The 20978-nt window shown below is 35.0% G+C and overlaps 1 protein-coding gene across 1 annotated transcript in view; it reads left to right on the forward strand.

Annotated features, from left to right (window-relative positions):
* Window positions 1-20978, forward strand: part of LOC150107429 (cytokine-like nuclear factor N-PAC) — a 421033-nt gene that overhangs the window by 69336 nt on the left and 330719 nt on the right. The window contains exon 4 of the mRNA XM_090391290.1: window positions 12568-12697. Coding sequence (XP_090247416.1) covers window positions 12568-12697 — 130 coding nt within the window. The remainder of the gene's footprint in view (window positions 1-12567; window positions 12698-20978) is intronic.

Here is a 20978-nt window from a genome sequence, read left to right on the forward strand (position 1 = left end):
GATTTGAAATTGGAAGCGATCACTATTTAGTCTTGAGCAGGATAAAATTAAATTTCATATTGAAAAGAATAACATGTAAGAAAGTTTTATACCGAATAAAAGTTGAGCAGCTCTCAGATGTGAACTGTAGACTAAAATACAGAAAGATTATTGAAAAGAAAATGAAAGAATTTGAGAACAGGAATCAAACCTTGGAGATTCAGTGGCAAACTCGGAAGAAAACATTGATTCTGCCACAGAGGCATGTGGTGAGGTTGTATGCAAGGATAAAAAAATCAGAACTCCCTGGTGGACACAGGAAGTTAAAGAGGCAATGAAGGAAAAGAAGAAAGCATATCAAAAGTTCCTGGCAAATAAGTCAGCTTTTACTCTTACAGAATACAGAGACAAATGTAAGAAAGCGAAACACTGTGTAAAACTTGCTAAACAAAAGTCATGGGAGGACTTTGGCAAGAATATAGAAAATAAATATCAAGAAGGTGGCAAAATATTCTGGAGGTTGTTGAAGAAGCTTAGGAATGGAGGAAAGAGTGCTGTAAAAGGAGTTAGAGATGATAAAGGCGACATGAAAACAGGAGAAAAAGATATCCTTGAAGTATGGAGTAATTACTTTGAAAAACTGCTAAATGAAACAAGCAGTGATGACAGCACAGTGATAAAAAACACTGACCAGGCATGCAGTCAGGAATACATATCCATACTTGAAGTAGAAAAAGCCATCAAAGGCTTGAAATGTGGAAAGGCAGCAGGAGTAGATGATATTCGACCAGAAATGCTGAAGTACGTGGTATAAAAGTCTTACAGTGGCTGCACTGCATAGTTCAGAAAGCCTGGACAGAGGGACGAATTCCCAATGATTGGAGTAGAGCTCTCATAGTACCCATATATAAAAAGGGAAATAAAACTGAATGTGAGAATTACAGAGGTATTTCCCTACTTAGTGTTCCTGGCAAGATCTATGCAAGTATACTTGAGAAACGGTTGAGAAGAATTGTGGAAGAAAAGCTTGGTGAATAACAAGCTGGATTCAGGCCAAATAGAGGCTGTCAGGATCAGATCTTCACTTTACGACAAATAGTTGAGAAAGCATGGGAATATAACAAAGATCTGTATTTAAGTTTTGTCGATTTGGAAAAGGCATATGACAAGGTGCCAAGAGAGAAGCTATTCAATACGCTGCAGTTATATGGTGTCAATGGGGCATTATATCAATCAATACTTAGTCTTTATTTGAGTTGTAAGTCAGCAGTTAGAATTGAAGGAAGTACAGGAAGATGGTTTAATGTTAAATCTGGTGTGAGACAAGGATGTACATTATCCCCTCTGTTATTCATTATCTATATGGATCACATCATGAAGGAAAGTGGTATTAAACCGGATATCAAAATTGGAGATGTTAATGTCAGCTCTTTGCTTTATGCGGATGATGTTATACTTCTAAATAAATCCGCTACAAGTCTGCAAGATTCTCTGACTAAATTGAATAGCTGTTGTAATAGATATGGTATGAAGGTCAGCAATAAAAAGACAAAGACAATGAAAATAGGCAGAATCATTGAAAATGTCAACTGTGTTGTGAATGGAGAACCTGTGGAACAAGTAAAACATTTCAGTTACTTAGGCACGATTTTTACTGAAGATGGTAAATTAAATATAGAAATAGACAACAGAATCAGCAAAGCCGGTATGGTGGGAAGTCAATTGAATAAATTCATATGGAATAAGAGAGAAATTAGTTGGAACACTAAATTAGCTGTATACAAGACAGTGTTCAAACCAGTTTAAACTTATGGATCTGAGAGCTGGGTCAGAAGTAAAACACTTGACCAGAGACTAGAGACTGCAGATATGAGAGTCCTGAGAAAGATTAGAGGCATGAACAGATGGCATCAATGGCAATATCATATTAAAAATGAGGATATTAGGAAAGAACTTGACATTGTCAGCATCCAGGAATGCGTTAGCAGAGCTAATCTCAGGTGGTATGGTCACTTAAATAGAATGGGAGAGGAAAGATTAGCATAACAAGTGTTCTCTGCCAGGTTGGCAGGAAAACGACCTAGAGGAAGACCAAGATATAGGTGGATTGATACAGTACAAAGTGCGTTAGACGATAGAAATATAAGATCTGATAATGTTGGAGTCTTGACAAGTAACAGACTGGTTTGGAGGAAAATTGTAGATAGGAAGTTAGTAATGATGTAAATTTTTCATGTAGTACTGTCATATCCTGTACACCCCCTTGAGGGTACATGGCAGGAATTTGATGATGATGATGTTTATACAAAGAAAGTTCTGAAGCCCTACTACAGAGACCAAACTTAAACCGCAACGACATTCTCACTATTCCTAAAGTATGGGAAATTGTCATACAAAATTGTGTTAAATGATTAATTTTTTTTTTTTTTTTTGTTACACGCTACGCATGTTTAATGAGATTCTATTGTAATCATGCGACCTAACTGTATATTATTCCTATTATTGTTTTACACTGCTGTTCTGATGATGTCCTAAGATACTTAATATTTACAATTAAATAATTTTCACTGTGGTTAATACGTGTGTTTCTTTTAATCCATTGTATAAAGCTTTGTTTGGACCGCATATGGATATACTCTGCACATGTTTGGTCATCTTGTTTTCAAAAGTATCTAGAGATGTTGGAAAGGGTTCAGAGATTATTGAATAAGGTGGTTTCTGATTTCTGGAATGTTGAATATGAAGACAGATTGAGGGAATGCACTTTGCAGAGTCTAGTGGATAGAAGTAAGCTGGCAGAGGACATAATTGAGACATGCAAGTTGGTTAGAGGTTATTACCAAATTAATGTGAATCAGATTTTTCATAGAATGGGTAGAGAACAAGAGGCCATTCCTGGAAGCTGTGTATAAGAAGGGTGTGAGCAAGGGGATGAGGAGTAGGTTTTTTTACATGGAGAGCAGTGGTTGGTTGGAATACATTTCCTGAAAGTGTAGTGGACTGGACAATAAGAATATGCAGTAAGTCTTTTGACTCCAGATCTGATGATAATGATGATAATATTTCTGTATTCCGGTCATCTGATATTCCATCAGTGTACAGTATCTGATTTAAAAAAAAGTTCTTGCAGAAAATATGATGCCTCCATATCTCAATAATTCAGTAATGAATTTATCTCTGCCAAAATTTCATTTGGTTAATGTATTCAAAATTTCTTCTTTTATTATCAACAGTCCTATTTCTCTTTATGTCTTAATTTGTATTTTCTCAGTCTTCTATCCAGAAAAAATAACCAATAATATTATTTTCGAATTTCTTTTATCTTTTGAAGTGTTCCGGTTTTAATATTATTTTTGTCTTTCTTTTTAGTGGTCTGTTTGGGAATGTTTTTTGTTAATTCTTTTATAGTTTCATGCACAATCTTACTATCTTTCTTTTTATAAACTTCTTTGCACATTTTTGCTTTGCTTCCAGCCAAGTGTTTTTGATGGATTTGCACATTCTATCGATTTTGTTTTTCAGTCTTTTATAATGTTACTTTTTTCCTCTGTACTTTGTGTTTTCAGAGTATTCGTTGCAGCTCTGTTTTTCTTCCAGGATTTCTGTGGTTAAAAAAAAAAAAAATAATAATAATAATCTTTAATCTACCTACAATAATGATGTACCAGAAGTTTACAGCCTTTCATGAGTGGGAATTTTTTACATGGTCTGTAAACCCTACTCGAAAGGCCAAACAGAATTATTTTGAGCCACTTCAGGCCTCCAATAAGTGGATGATTGTCTCACACTAGGTTATCAAATTCATATCTCACCTAAAGACAATCACAAACATACATGCCCACAGCAAGAATTGAACCTGCAGACTGTTGGTTAGAGAGCAAGTACATTACCACTCAGCCAACCAGGTCAGCAAATTTAATTTGGTTTTGTATATTTCAAAGCAATTTGGAAATACTTATCAAACTTTAAACATATAATGGCAAATTCAAAAACTTTTTAAAGTGGCTTCTTAACTCAAGTAGACTTCCATGGGTTGTTAGTGATAAGTGTGTTGTTAGTCAACAGTAAGATAAGACAGGATGAACATAATCTTTTAACTTGATCTCAAGTTAATTTTTTAACTTGAGATCAAGTTAAAAAATTAAGATCTCGGTTTTGTCCCATATTATTTACATAATATTGAGCAGAGATTTCTTATCTTTCCTGTGAAGATGGAAGTAAATTACACTTTGAGGTTGCAAAAATTATTTATGTTTTAAAAACACCAAAGCTCAGTATTCCTCTTTCAGAATTAAAATCATTACATAGTTTTAGACTCTAGTGCATACAGATGAAAAATGTGTTCTCCTCTGAAATAATGCCTACATTGTCATTACCAGGGGACTCCAACAAAAGTCAGCTTAACAGGCTCAACACCTTACTAGATAATGATTTCCATAGATCCATCACCCATCCAAAAACTCAAAAATTATCATGCTAGACCTTCTAGTATATATATATATGGGATTTTATGTCACAATGGAATAATTAAAACATGAGTCCTTTGATTTGATGTTCAATTTTGACATCAGTCTTCACTGTTATTCCTCTAAATGGCAGACACTTACCTTGAATTTATTTCTTCTGAATTTCCATTTGACTTTGTCAACCTTCTTAAGTTTGTTATGGATTTAGGATATTTCACTTGGAATGGAAAACTAATAGACAAACTGAGGTAACTATCATGGGCTTCCTGTTATTTTCAATGCTAGCTAATTTTTATTTCTAAGTAAAAATATCTGCTATACATCCCAAACCTTAGCTTTGGATCTGTTATGTTGATATTTTGTGCTATCTGAAAAAGCACACATCAAGGACTAAATTCCTATGGAGAAATAATGACTTGCATTCCAGAATCAAATTCATCGAGGACTAAATTCTTCCTATGGAGAAATAATGACTTGCATTTCAGAATCAAATTCATCCTAGAAAAAGAATCAAATGGAACTTGATCGGTTCTAGATGTTCTTGTTAAAATGAGATGCAGACACTTCTGTCATTATTTTGCACACCACAGATCTATTTCTCTCTGTGTTATATTTATGTAACTTCACATAACTATCACAAAAATATGATATCATCCAATCGCTGCTGTCATGATCTCACATTGTCTGTTCTTCAAAAATGCCTCTTCAACAAGAAATCTATTATCAAGCAAATCAACTTTCTTGACAATCATAGACGAAATCATCAACTGTTTCCCTCTTAATTCTTTGAGAAGAGATGACTTACAGGATTTCCATTTTATATTATTATTATTGTACAGGCACCTCTATGGGGTCCATACAGTAGTATGTACAAGACTCATGGAATACAGTGCCATCAATGTAATACAAGGCTTATAATCTATTTATCCCAAAATGCATAACTTTATCTTTACATTTCTCCACATTAACCTGATATACCATTTATCTTTTGCCCATACTTGACAGCCTATTTAAATCATTCTGTATGCTCTCCATATCATCTTGATTAAATATTACTCTACCTAATTTTGCATTATCAGCAAACAACTGAATATATCCGTTCATTTCCTATGCCATTTATGTACAAATTAAACAGTAGTGGTCCTAGCACTGAACCTTATGGCCTATCATTAGTCACTTGTTTTTGTGTGGATTCTGTTCCTCCGTATGCCATTTTTTGATATCTGCCTAGCAGCCACCCTCTTGTTCACATAACCATTGTTATATCCATTCCAATTTGTTCTAATTTGCATAACAGTTTCATGTGGTATTCTATCAAATGCCTTTGCAAAATCCATCGGAATCATGTAGTCATTTCTTTATTCAACTCAGCTGTTGCTCTATTATAAAAAGTTAATAAATTATTAAGGCCTGGCCAAGTCTTCACAAAGCCATGATGCCCCTCATAGGGTATCATATTCTTAACCACCCTTTCTTGAATTCTCTTTTTTTTGACCAATTTTTCCAATATTTTTATCCCACCACTCCTGATTACTGATTAATCTATAATTTGCTAGTGTAGTTTAGAACCTCCCTTATGCAAGGGAATTATTTTGCCCTCTTTCCACCTCCTTCAAACTCTACCAGAGCTGAGACTTAAATTAAATAACATAATCAGAGCTGCTGCCAGTTCCCTTGCACACATTCTTGCAAAATGCATGCTGATATCCCATCCCACAGCTGTATTTACATTGAGATTGTGCAATATCCTAAGAACCTCCAATTCATCCACTTCTCTTCTCACATCAGTGTCCATCAAATATGCTAAGACATAACCTCACTTGAATGATATAGCCATGCAAAATGATCACTCAGTAACGCAACTATTTTATCTGCTTCTGTCACCTCGTGACCATCCTCACTCATTAAGGTTAATCTTCCGTAGTCATTTTCCCCTCTTACTTGCCACATAACAAAAGCACTCTTTGGGATCTCCTTTGGTGTACTCTGCTAGATTCTTCTCATCATCTGATTTTCCTTCCTTGCCATACTGGTCACTTTTCTTGCCTGAGCCTTGTACTCTTTGTGAGTTTGCTGGTCACTTTTCTTGCCTGAACCTTGTACTCTTTGTGAGTTTGCTGGTCACCTTTCTCTTTATATATCCTCCACAGCATTTCTTCTTCTGCATCTTGTGTTTAATGATATTACTCATACATCTAATTTCTACCTGATTAGCCCTCCTTACCTTAGGTATACAATTTAATATTGCTTCCTGTAGATGATCTTAACCATCTCCCAAGCACTATTAACATCTTTACCCTGCAGTGTTTTATGCCATGGCACAGATTTCAGCTGCCTCCTAAGCTTGTCATAATCACCTGTCTTGTAGTTTCACATATACTCCTTGACAGAATATTCCTCATATTTTATAATCTCCCAAGTCATGACCCCCAATCTGAGGCAATGTGACCACTTTGGTTATGGATAGCTCTTCTGATCCTATGACCAAGTCCAATACTCTCAACCCCCCCCCCCCCCAAGTCCCTTCCATCACATGCTGCCACAAGTAATTATCTGTCAGTAGATGGTATAAATTCCATTTCCTTACTGCCATGTGATCTTTCTTCCTTCTAGTGTATATCTCCATAGTTGAAGTCCCCCATAATAATCACCCGACCTGTACTCATACTAACTTGCTGTCCCTGGAATCCTGGATCTTAATAGTGTTATAGTTTATAATTTTGCATTCTTGCACCTGTATGTGAAACATAATTGTCGTTCATAGCATATAAAGTGTTGTCTGTGAATTTCCATTATTTATCTTCTTATATTGATGATGGATTGTGAGACACAAACTGAAATTGGTATTTACCATTTGTTAATTAAATGTCTTTACTGTGCATATGCATTTTTTGTTATATTTTCCTTACTTCTCATTTTAAGTGCAGTCTCCAGTTCCAATTCATTTGAATTGTAAGTCAGATATATTTTTGTGCATCAATATTTTTATGATACTGATGGTATAATTAGGTTTGCTTAGTAGTAGGGCTGCATGACACTTTCTTTCTCTTGGTCCAAAACTATGGTCCTGTCAAAACAAGCATTCTTAGAAGTTTCATGTTATGTTATTATTATTAGACTTCAGGGATTCAAGGAGGTATGGAGGGAAGCCATATGTCACCCACACCAGCTGTCATACCTTCTCTTAAACTCATTCACACTAGATGCACTTACTACCTTAACAGGCAAACTGTTCCACTCACTCGTGGTTTTGTGTGAGGAAAAATCTACCTCCCACTCCTTCCTTAACCATACAAACTTAATTTCCATGGATACCCCTTGTCCTCTTCCACCTTTCATATAATGAAAAGTTTTATCAGCCAATATTCTACAACTTCCTTCCAAGATCTCTATCATATTACCCATCTTTCTCCTGTTACCAGTGTCTGCAGCCCACATACTCTAAATCTATACTCATAATCTACATTCCATAATCAGAATATCATTTTTATCTCCTGAACCCAGGAGACTAAACCTGTGCACTGTAGCCCACACAAACAGGAAAAATGCATTCCATATCCTTGCATGTTAATCTTCATTTCAACATTGAATTACCTCTGAGTTGTATTTGTAATTATTACTATGTGATCCAAATTTCTGTCCATCATAACTCCAAGATCTTTAGCCTTATGAGTTATCCAAGCATAATCCCACCAATATAATATGCCATTGGATATCTCATTATGGCAAAGTGCATTTCTTTACACTTGCTAATAATTAATTGGCAGACATTATCATTTTCTCACACTTCCAGCTTATTCAAATTACCCTGTACTTGCTGTATATCAGTAACATCTCTGATTGCCCTTCCTATCTTTGCATCATCAGCAAAAAATTGAAGATTTTCTATCAGGCCCTTTTCAATATCATTGATATATATATCAAACAGCAGTGGTCCAAGGACCGATGCCTGAGGCACATCACCGGTCACCTTAAATCTGACAGACCCCCCCCCCCCCCTCCCACATACCGCTTTCTGATATCTCTGTCAGCCACCCACAAGCCAGTAGTTTACATTCCAATCTGATATTCTGCATTTATGTGCCAGCCTTTCACATGGTATCCTATCAGATGCTTTAGCAGGGTCCAATAGCATCATTATTATTTTTATTTATTTAGCATATGGCTCACACATGAAAAGTTACATTACATTAATTCTTAATATATATATATGGACAGTAATAGACATATGTACAATAATAAAACATAATACAATCATAAAAGAGACACTCAAGATAAGGCTATAACTATGTCTAGGTTGATTATCCAGTCAACTGCACTTGGTGAAGCATGGATGAAGTCTGACAGGTTTCCACTGTATGCACATTGGACACATTTTGCTGTAATATGATTAATTGTCTGGCAGGGTGATCCACAGTCGCACCTGGGTGAAGCAATCATGCCTCATTTGTAAAGGTGGTCTGCACATCTGCCATGATTGGTGCAGATTCAGTTAAGGGCAGACCAAGTTTTCCAAGGTAGGTCAAAACCCTAAGGCATCTTCGGGTTTGAGTCCTACCTTGTGTGTTGAGTCCACTAATTCATGGAAGACCCCTGTTGAAGTGTTACACCAGGACTCTTTCCACTTCTCCATGTTGAAACTTGTCTCTGCAAGATTTTTTGCTGTTAAGATTGGAGGGTGCCTTGACTTTAGCCTGTTTATTTCTAGGGGTAGGATGTCTTCGTGGATTGGAAGATTTTGGATTTCCATAATTTTGCTGTATTCATGTAGAAGGAAGTTGAATCTGCAGATGTGGGGTGTTGCTTAGCACTGGGAGCCAGTAGATTCGGGGTTGATTTTACAGTTCCAGAAATAAAGTGCATAGGTGTTAAGCTGAGCATCAACCAAATACACATGGGTGTTGTTCAGCCATATGGGTGAGCAGTATTCAGCTGCAGAGTAAACTAGGCCAAGAGCAGTGCAGCGAAGCATTGTTGCTGAGGCACCCCAAGTTGTTCCACATAGTTTTTGCAGTATATTATTTCTTGTTTTTAGCTTGGATGCTGTGTTAATGAGATGTGGTTTAAAAGATAGAGTTCTATCCAGAGTGACACCCAGATATTTCGGGAATCAGTTGTAGTTTGTGGTTGAAGTAGACCATGAGTTCTTTGTTAGCCTGGTTATTGTTTCAGGAGGAAGCATGAAACTTCTGTTTTGCTAGGATTTGGGCGTAATCTCCATTTGCTGAAATATTCATCTAGGACTGCAAGGTCGTCTGTTAGTGTATCTTCCATTGTAGTAAAATTAGTGTGTCTGGTGGCTAGAGCAATGCCATCAGCGTAGCAAAACTTTTTTGGAGGCTGTATTAGGCAAATCTGCAATATATAAGTTAAAAAAAAAAAGAGGGGAACCAGAACTGACCCTTGTGGTAATCTGTTATCCAGTGTTCTTTGTTTACTTTTGTTCTCGTCCATACACACTTGGAACAGGCAGTTGTTTAGCATGTTATCGATTAGTTTTGCTATTGTTCTGCATGGGACTGCACGGAACAACTTGCAGACTGCGGCATGCCTCCAGACTGTATCATAAGCTGTGGTAAGATCTACAAAAGCTACAGCTGTTTTCAGGCATTGTTGGTACCTGCCTCTGCATGTGTGTGGTGAGTGACAAAACCTGATCACAGCAGCTACGTTTATGTCTGAATCTGGCCTGTTCCACTGGGACTTGTTCTATTATCTTAGGGGGCAATTCTATTGAGGATGATCCTTTCTAGGAGCTTATAACAGGTGCTAAGCAGGGCATCTGGTCAGTAGTTTTCTGGTTTGTTGTTGGTTTTTCCTGGTTTTAAGATGGGGATAATTTTTGTCCTCTTAAACTCTTTTGGAAGTCTACCAGTCTGGAGGATTTCAGAGAAAAAAGCAAGCCAACCACTGTCGAGCTTTTTGGCCTGTCTTCAACAGGAAATCAGGATGAATTCCATCGAAACCTGGAGCCTTGCCTGGTTTCATATCCATTAGAGCAGTGTTAATATCTTCAAGAGTGAAAGATCGCGAATATAAAGGGTCTGATGATCTGTTATTTTTCAAATATGTAAGTTTTCTTTTTATTTGAAGAGTGTGTTGTTTTTCCTTGGTGATATATCTTGATGTGTTGACAATATGTGATGCATATTGGTTAGGAGAAATAGCTGATTGTTCCTGGGCAGTCAGGGTGCCACTACCCAGTTTTCTTAGAAGACTCCATGCTTTTCTACTGGAGTGCCAAAAATCGAGTCTTTCTACTGTTTCAGTTCATTTCTTCTGTCGGCTGGTGTCAAGGCTGAGAATGAGTTCATCTGCAATATTAGGATCGCCACACTCTAAGTATTCTTGATACAGTTTGTTACTGTTATCGTCCCATCCAGGGATATATTCCTTCCCGAAGCCTTTTGGTATGATCTTCTTATGGGGAAAGTTGGAGAGAACTCTTTTTGATGTAGGTAATGGTCGTCTATTGTTGTCTTGAGTGACGAAGCAGAGGTTGGGGTTGTACTCCTTGTTCCAATCTGCTGACCTGAAGGAAGATCTATCTTTTGCATCGAAAATTAGGTGCATGTTGTGAATTTATGCCCATTTAGTCAAAGTCTCTCTGCATTCATTGTTGGAGCATATTTCCATAGCGTGTGGTGGCTGTTAAAGTTGCCTATATGCATCTCAGGGTGGTTGTACACTGGTAGAACTTGTGGAGGCCACAAGAGGGGGGGGGGGAGTTTATACACATTGGTAATGATTATGTTCCCTATCATAGTTATCAGATTCATGCTATCGACAATGCTAGTTGTAATGAGGTGGGACTCTTCTAGGGTACTACATACATAGGTAGCAAGGCCATGTGCATGATGATAAGTGGCTCCAATGATAATGTAACCAGGAATTCAGCCTCTGCGGTGGAGCTGATCCTCATCCTTACAGTGAGTCTTTTGAACACGAACAACGTTGACATTGTTGTCATATAAAATCTTTGAGAGGTATTCACGTTTTGCTCTACATATACCCTCAATGTTAATTTGGCAAATTCGGACAACAGGTCCAATATTTCTAGTCATATTGCCCTTAAGAAAGCTAATTCGTGTGTTTGAGTTCATGTGTGCTGTAACCAGGAGATCGAGAAGAGAGTCTGGTTGCCAAGTCGCTCTAGCTCTTTACCGTTATCCAGAGTGCACCACGAGGAGTCAAGCTAGAATTGCACTCCAACATCATCATAGTATATATTCATTCCCTTTATCCAACCCAGCCATAACATTATTACAAAATATGAGCAGATTGCTCAGATGTGACCTCTCTTTAGTAAACCCATGCTGCCATTACTTCAAAAGTAATGCTTCTTTGCCCACCCATTTCTATATGCAAGTTTTTAATAACTGCTCTAAACTCTCCACAATCACTCCAGAGATAGTAATAGGTCCTGTATGATCTTTCCTGAGCTAAGACTCAAATTATACAAACATGTTAAGGGCTAAGCTGCTTCGGTTAAACATTCCTTTAGCATACATGTGTGCTGATATCCCATCTGTCCCTATTGCTGAATTCTTATCCAGGTTATGTAACTGCTCTAGAATCTCCTTCTCATGCATCTCTCTGTCCTCATCCAATGTAGTAGTACCACTGTGCACTATATTACATACACCAGATTGAGAGTTCAAATAATGAGTGCTCACTTCGCCAGTATCTATCAACCTGGTGTGTGTGTAACATAATACACAGTGCTACCACTACATTAGATGAAGAGCATCTACTTTTTTTTATTAATGTTTAATGGATTAATTGGCTATTGTTTCATTTTTTTATTTTCAATATACATAAAACAGTATATTAAAACTGTATGATACTCTACAATATTAACCATCCAAATGGCCATAAGATAAAATGTATCAAAAACATGAGCTTCGTATTCAATTTATTTCAGTGGTATCTAAATGTTCTGTTAACTTTAATGGACACTTATGATATGTAAAGACAGCAAGGTCAGTTTAGTGGTTAATAATTTCAGACAGTTTATTGTTCTGTAACAAGTTTCAGAATATACATGTCAATATGGTTTTGACTTTCAAGTTCATATTTTTACCACGGTCAGTTTTAATTCTCTTACTACATAATTTTCTAGTGCCTGGATACAAGAGGAATTTATTAAACATTATGAAGAAAATAAAGAAGAGCAGATAAAGAAAAATAAATCATCTGTATTTCGAGAAGCTGTTGATGCCATTGAAGATTATATTAAGAAACAACCAAAGGTCAGTTAAATGATCAATTTGAAAGACTAACACAAATAAAAAAAACATGTCTTTCTTCCTTACTTGAATTATTATTTACTGAAATTATGATTTATTATTTGTGTGAAAGATTCTCACACAAATAGTAAGTCATGTCTGTCTTCCTTACTGAAAGACAAATCTGTACATAATTAAGTTTTCAAAATTGTCACAAAAAATATTTAATCAAAAAGATAAAAACCCAAAGCATCATGCAAAAATTTTTAGGAAATTAAAATAAGTATATTGCATTGAAATGGGGAGTGGGGAGACAAAAAGATATTAATATTTTTATTTTGCAGAAATGATACAAAACATAATTTTGGTTAGCATTTGATTACTATGAATTTTTAGTCTCAACTAGACACAGCTTATAGTAGACATGCACTATGGTAAACATGGCTACAGTTTTATGCTGTAATGAACTATGGAAAAGATCTGGCCTAAAGTCCCATAGAATCAATGCTATTTTAAACTCACTATTGCATACAGTATAAGCATAAAACCTTCGTGATATAAAACAGAATTTTCTCATGGATGATGTCACAAAATACAGCTGTAGGGAATAATCCTGTGAGAAGTTTTGTATAAAATTCATGCTTTATTTCAGAACTAGAAAATAAAAGAAACAAGAAAACTAGTTCTGATCATTAAACAGAATAAATGACTGGAAACAACAAAAAGTTGCAGCAAAAGAGGGGGGGGGGGCAGGAAACAGAACAAAGAAAGTGGAAGGAAACAGGAAATTGTATGAAATCATACGTTGAACAGAATGATGGGAAATAGGAAAAAGGAAATAGTGGAAAATTGTACACTGATGGCAGAATAGAAAGGATTGGCAGTCATACATAAAGCACATAAAATGACAACAAAAAAAAAAAAGAGTACAAATGCAACAAAAGTACAAATGTACATATGCCTATGATGGTATGGGCATATGGCCAGGGCTGACAAGGAATCTGTTACAGGATGGACCTTTACACTTAGTCCAGATGGCCAACAACTTAAAGGGCACCCCCCCCCCCAAAAAAAAAAAAAAAAAAAAAACGATGAATGGACAGCCTAAAAGAAGACAAGTCGGCCATGGGTGTCTGCCCTACTGATGTTTCAAACCAGATGAAATGGAGGGTCAAATGCAAAGTAGAAGATCCTGCACATAACACTAGGAAGAAGAATATAAGAAAGAAGAGTATGAAAATCCAAAATTAGCATTTAAGTTTTGAAATGTTAGCTTAAATTAGTGTCACTTATCTGAAATCTTCATTAATGAACTGTAGGCTCTGAAAAACTTCAGCTGTCAGTCAACTTTATAATTAGTTACCTCTTTTATAATTAGAAAGAGGGGAGGATACATAAGTGATGAACATTTAGTCTTCATTGGATAGTCTTAGGGGATGGATTAGCACATCTGACTTGTTCACATCTGCTCTTTTTCATTCTAATATGTCTCCCATTATTATTTTCATTTGGTTTCATCACTTATGATTCCCGATTTCCTTTGCTCTGTTACTCATTTGCTTTGTGTTTGTTTCCTTCTGTTTCTGCATTCTCTTTCCCCACCATGTTTTTGTTTTGTTTCTTGCCTTTTTTTTTTTCTTTTCTATTTCTGTATTCTCTTTTCCTGCCATGTTCTTTATTTTATTTCTTGCCTTTTTTCCCCCTTTTCTTTTCCTTTTTTTTTTAAATATTAAATTTCAGTTATTAGGACACTTAAATATCTAAAATAAATAAATAAACATTTAATATAAATAAGTTATCAGTATTTTACAAAATTAACTCTCTCTCTCTCTCACTTTGCTTTTTATTTTATTTGTTTATTTTTATGTGGCTCCCACCCATGAAAGGTTTATGTGTAGACCTATGGTACATTACTACTGTGAGTGAATTAAGGATTTTTTTCTATTTTTATTGATTTATATATATATATGGAACTTTTTGAAGCCTTCAATAAATGGGGTAGTGGAATCCATCTCCTACCTTAACGACATTCACAAACATCCATGCCCATGGTTGGATTCAAACCCACAGCCTGTCGGTTGGAGAGCAGATATACTGACTACCTGGCCAACAGGCTGACAACTAGTTACTAACTTGGATAATATAAAGTCCTTAAATTGTAAGTTTTTTAAGATGAAGTATCAAATTAATGAGGAGTATCAAATCTTTCCATTGCCAAAACTTTAATTTCTGTTTTTGAACAGGACTTCACATGCTTTTCCTAAAAGCATGAACAAGTTCAGTTCAAGAGAACTAAACCAGTTTAAAAATAAATATTGAATTAAATTCTTAGCTGAATTTTCACTTCACAAGCAAAAAGTTCCTACAGTTAGGCTATGAAACAAATCACCAGTTTCACTAAATATATCCAGTTAATTTATATTTCACTTAGCTAGTCATTCACTTACAAAGTCTGACACTTTTCTTAAACAATTGTTTATATCATGCTTTAAAACTTATAAATTTAAAGGATTATAATGCATCTTAAGCTTTGAGGGTATCCATTAGAATTTATCAGCTATATTAATAGGAATTTATTTCATTTTCTGCAGTCATAGTTTTGAGAAAATGCACAGAATTAAAAATTAATATATAAAAATCATTGTAATGTTTAATGCTTCTGTAGAAAAGATTGTAGAAAGTTTTTTCACTTGGTTATAAATTAAATTAAAAATTCCAAGAAGTTATATTGTTGTTTGTTATTTATTTATTTATTTTTTTAATTCTCAGTTGATTCTTACATTCTATCAAGAAAACTCAAAATTTTAAAAAGAGACAAACATGATTATAAACTATGATATACAAGCATCAGTATCTTTCAGCTAATAATAATTCAGGAAATATATATAAAAAAGTCCATAAGTGCCACTTCCTAATGTGTTCCCCTCAAAGAATGAACAAGATGCTGTTATAGTACTATGTGATTAAGTTTGTTACTACTAACTTCCTACAGTTTTCCTCAAATTAATCTGTTATTTGTCAGAAGTGCAAAATGCTGGATCTTACTGGACTTCTAACTGCATCAATCCATTTTCCTCTAGGTTTTTTCTTCCATCTTTTCTCTACCATTCTGTTAAAGTAACCATGCCTCCCTTAGGTTAGTTCTTTACATGGTCTTGATTACTAATAATGTTAAGGTCTTTTTTTAATATCTTCATTTTTAATATGATTTTGGTATTGATGCCATCTGCCCACTTCCCTAATTGTTCTCAGAAGTCTGTCCATGGACAGAGTTTTAGTCTTGGAAGAGTGTTTTATTTCTAACCTGATTCATGAATTAAAATTGATGTTGGAATGCAGTCTTATGTACTACTAGTTTAATGTTTTGTTTAATTTCTCTCTTATTCCATATAAATTTATTCATCTGACTTCCTACTAAAGTAGCTTTATTTATTCTCTCTCTCTCCAAATTTAATTTGCCATCCTTGGGCAAATTGAATGACATACACAAAATGCAAGTGGCATACACAAAATATTAAATTTCTGTAACTCTTTCAGCAATATAAGGTATTCCTTATATGCATTCCTTTTCTAATAACGTATTACAAAATTTCAGAATATAATGATGTAAATGAATCAAGTTTCCCACTTTTCTTCGAATATCACAACAGGATCATACAAGGAATATGCTAGTGGTACTGGTATTTGTCCATTTTGCTCTATAAATTTTTGTGTTTATTTATTAATAAAGTTGAATTTGGATTTTGCAAATTAGTATAGGGAGGTTGCTTAAAAATCAAAGCTAGATAACTGAGGTGAGACATCCACATAGCTTATAGGAAATATACAGAACTGTTGTGGCTTCTGATCCAGTGTCCAGTTTTTGCCATTTCATAGCATCCAGTAACTAAGTATCCATATGAGTTTTGCATGAATGATAATTAGCTATCTAATCTTATTATTGTACCATCACTTGAAATTTTGGACAATGAGATTTATTTATGCCTATGGTCCCACAGAAGGTTCTACTAAGGTAGAAGTGGAGGAATTTTTTGAAGTTTTAGAGAAAGCAACTGACACAATGAAAAAGGAAAATTTGGTCCTTGTAGGGGATCTAAATACCAGAGTTGGAAATGATTGTCAGACATACAAAAATATTTTGGGAAAATTTGGAGAAAAGCTAATGATAATGGCAAATACCTGTTGGATTTCTGCTCAGGACATGGACTGCTTTTACTAATACCATGTTCCCACATAAAAATGTGCACAAATTCACATGGAGAGAAGAGGCAAGGAATAAGAAAATTCTCATTGACTATGTTATTGTTGATAGTGATGTTTTCTCCCTGGTGCAGGACACCAGAGAGTACAGAGGATTTGAATTTCATATTGAAAAGAAGAACATGTAAGAAAGTTTTAAAGCGAATAAAAGTTGAGCATCTCTCAGATGTGAACTGTAGACTAAAATACACAAATATTATTCAAGAAGAAATGAAAGAGTTTGAGAGCAGGAACCAAACCTTGGCGATTCAGTGGCAAACCTTGAAGAAAACACTGATTGATTCAGGCAGAGAGGCATGTGGTGAGGTTGTGTGCAAGGATAGAAAAATCAGAACTCCATGGTGGACACAGGAAGTTAAAGAGGCAGTGAAGGAAAAGAAGAAAGCATATCAAAAGTTCCTGGCAAATAAGTCAGCTTGTGCGCTTAGAGAATACAGAGACAAATGTAAGAAAGCTAAACACTGTGTAAAATTAGCTAAACAGAAGTCATGGGAAGACTTTGGTAAGAACATAGAAAATAAATATCAACAAGGTGGCAAGATATTCTGGAGGTTGTTGAAGAAGCTCAGGAATGGAGGAAAGAATGTTGTAAAATTAATTAGAAATGATAAAGGTGACATGAAAACTGGAGAAAAAGATATCCTTGAAAGTATGGAGTAATTACTTCGTATAATTGCTAAATGAAACAAGCAGTGATAGCACAGTGGTAAAAAAACACTCAACAGGCATACAGTCAGGAACACATATCCATACTTGAAGTAGAAAAAGCCATCAAAGGCTTGAAATGTGAAAAGACAGCAGAAATAGATGATATTCGACCAGAAATGCTGAAGTATGGAGGTATAAAAGTCTTAGAGTGACTGCACTGCATAGTTCAGAAGTCCTGGACAGAGGGACGAATTCCCGATGATTGGAGTAGAGCTCTCATAGTACCCATATAAAAAAAGAGAAATGAAACTGAAAGTAAGAATTATAGAGGTATTTCCCTACTCAGTGTTCCTGGTAAGATTTATGCAAATATACTTGAAAAACGGTTGAGAAGGATTATTGAAGAGAAGCTTGGTGATGAACAAGCTGGATTCAGACCAAATAGAGCCTGTCAGTATCCGATTTTCACTTTACAACATATAGTTTAGAAATCATGGGAATATAACAAAGATCTGTATTTAAGTTTTATAAATCTGGAAAAGGCATGACAAGGTGCCAAGAGAGAAGCTATTCAAAATGCTACAGTTGTATGGTATCAGTGGGGCATTATATCAAGCTATACTTTGTCTGTATTTGAGTTGTAAGTCTGCAGTTAGAATTGAAGGATGTACAGGAAGATGGTTTAATGTTAAATCTGGTGTGAGACAAGGATGTACATTATCCTCTCTGTTATTCATTATCTATATGCATCACATTATGAAAGAAAGTGGTATTAAACATGATATCAAAATTGGAGATGTTAATGTCAGCTCTTTTCTTTATGCGGATGATGTTATACTTCTAAATAAATCCACTAGAAGACTGCAAGATTCCTTGACTAAATTGGATAACTGTTGTAATAGATTGGTATGAAGAGTCAGCAATTACAAGACAAAGACAATGAAAATAAGCAGAATCACTAAAAATATTAACTGCATTTTGAATATGGAACAAGTAAAATATTTCAGCTACTTAGGCACAATTTTTAGTGAAGATGGTAAATTAAATATGGAAATAGACAACAGAATCAACAAAGCTGGTATGGTAGGAAATCAATTGAATAATTTCATATGGAATAAGAGAGAAATTAGTCAGAAATTAGCTGTATACAAGACAGTGTTCAAACCAGATTTAACTTATGGATCTGAGAGCTGGTTCAGAAGTAAAACACTTGACCAACGACTAGAGACTGCATATGTGAGAGTTTTGAGAAAGATTAGGAGCATGAACAGATGTCATCAATGGCAATATCATATTAAAAACGAGAATATTAGGAAAGAGCTTGACATCGTCAGCATCCAGGAATGTGTATTATCAGAGCTAATCTCATGTGGTATGGTCGCTTAAACAGAATGGGCGAGGAAAGATTAGCAAAAAAAGTATTCTCTGCCAATTTGGCAGGAAAAAAACCCAAAGGAAGACCAAGATATAGGTGGATTGATACAGTAAAAAGTGCCTTAGAAGATAGAAATATAAGATCTGATAATGCTGGAATCTTGACAAGTAACAGACTGATTTAGAGAAAAATTGTAGATAGGAAGTTAGTAATGATGTAAATTTTTCATGTAGTACTATGATATCCTGTACACCCCTTAAGGGTACAAGGCAGGAATTCGATGATGATGATCTTATTATTGTATATTGACTAAAACTACACATACTACATTATGATGGTACAACATAATCAGATATACTGGCTGGGGCATTACTTTCTTATACAAATTTTCAAAATATAATGATGTAAATGAATCAAGTTCCTCACTTTTTCTTCGAATATCACAACTTAGGATCATACAAGGAATATGCTAGTGGTACTGGTATTTGTCCCATACCACTAGCTGAATAACTGAATTTGCAGAGGAATTGCAAAAACGTCATTTTGGTATAATTGGTTAAGAAGCCTAAAATGTCAAGTGTCAGGGTGATTTATTATTTATTCAATCACTAGAAAAAGATGACAGTATAATATAAATATAAAATAATATAAATTTTTGAATTCGCTTTCAAGGAAATGAATTCTGTAGAGAAAATTTCGTTTTCTACTCAACAGAAATGATTTCTGTTTACAGGAAGTCATAATTAAAATAAAACTTACTCTGTTATTTAATGGATACAGTGAGACCTTGATTCAGAAAATATTTGATTATCTGCATACCTACCTTAAAGGAACATCTGAACAAATAGCAAGGACCTTCATACATATAATTTGTATATCACCTTCAAACTAGCCCAGAAGTTGTCACCTTTCTTACTATCTATCAAAGATACATCACGATCTCTATCTTTGCCTGGCATTTATAAAATATCCTATTCTTGTCATCTTTGTTACTATTAGAATCCAGGAACATCAAGATTATATAAGATTTTTGAAATATGAAGGTTCAGGCCTTGCTTCTCATGCCAATGAAACTAGACATAAAGTTAACTGGAACCATACTAAGATGCTACACTACAGTAGATTCAAATTTGATCGTCTGTGTTTTGAATCGTGTGAAACCCTATGCCACTGTCCTCATCTTAATTGGACAGACTGTGTATGCCTATCTCTAAGTTTCAGAAGTAAATGCTATTAATTGTTTATAATTTTTTAAAATGAATTAATTATACATCTATACCCACATCTCTGAACTTGCATAGTCTTTTCTCCATCCATACAACTGTGACTGAGATAAGTGATATTATATGCATGCTGTATGGCTCGTTTTTGTATTCAGAATTCTTTTACCTTCTACCTGAATGAAGCTCATAATACATTTTGAGTGAAAGGAGTAATAACTTCTATTTAGTTTTGTCAAGTTTTTTTTTTCTCTTTTTCTGTATAACGCTGTTATTTAAAAAAATTATATAGTATTAAATAGTACTTTTCACTTAACTAAGAACTTTGTTTTAAACAAACAGTATTGTGAGGTAAGTTTAGCCTAAAGACCATCTGTGTTCAATACGCCATTGTCATTAAATTTAACAATTTTAATATTAGTATCTAACGTAACAAGTTCATGTGGCTTTTTTGACTGGAACAATAACTTACGTTGAATTTTATCTACCATTAACAACAGTAAAATAAAATAACAGTGACGGTTTATAATTCACAGCAAAACACCAAAACACAAAAAGATGTAGTGAGCAATGATGTCATAAACAATCCGTGCACGTCAATTGTGCATAGGAATTCACAGGAGTGTCGTGTCGCTAAAACTGTTGTGTGCCAACCTGGTTGGCTGAGTGGTTAGCGTATTCAATCTCCAACCAACAGGCTGCGGGTTTAAATCTTACCACGGGCATGGATGTTTGTAATTGTCTTTAGGTGGGAGATGAATTTCATCACCCAGTGTTGAAACCACTGCCCTGTTTATTTTGG

This window comes from Typopeltis vanoorti, chromosome 4 (genome assembly GCF_054136105.1).
Source record: "Typopeltis vanoorti isolate ZY-2024b chromosome 4, IOZ_Tvanoo_1.0, whole genome shotgun sequence".
Lineage (NCBI taxonomy): Eukaryota > Metazoa > Arthropoda > Arachnida > Uropygi > Thelyphonidae > Typopeltis > Typopeltis vanoorti.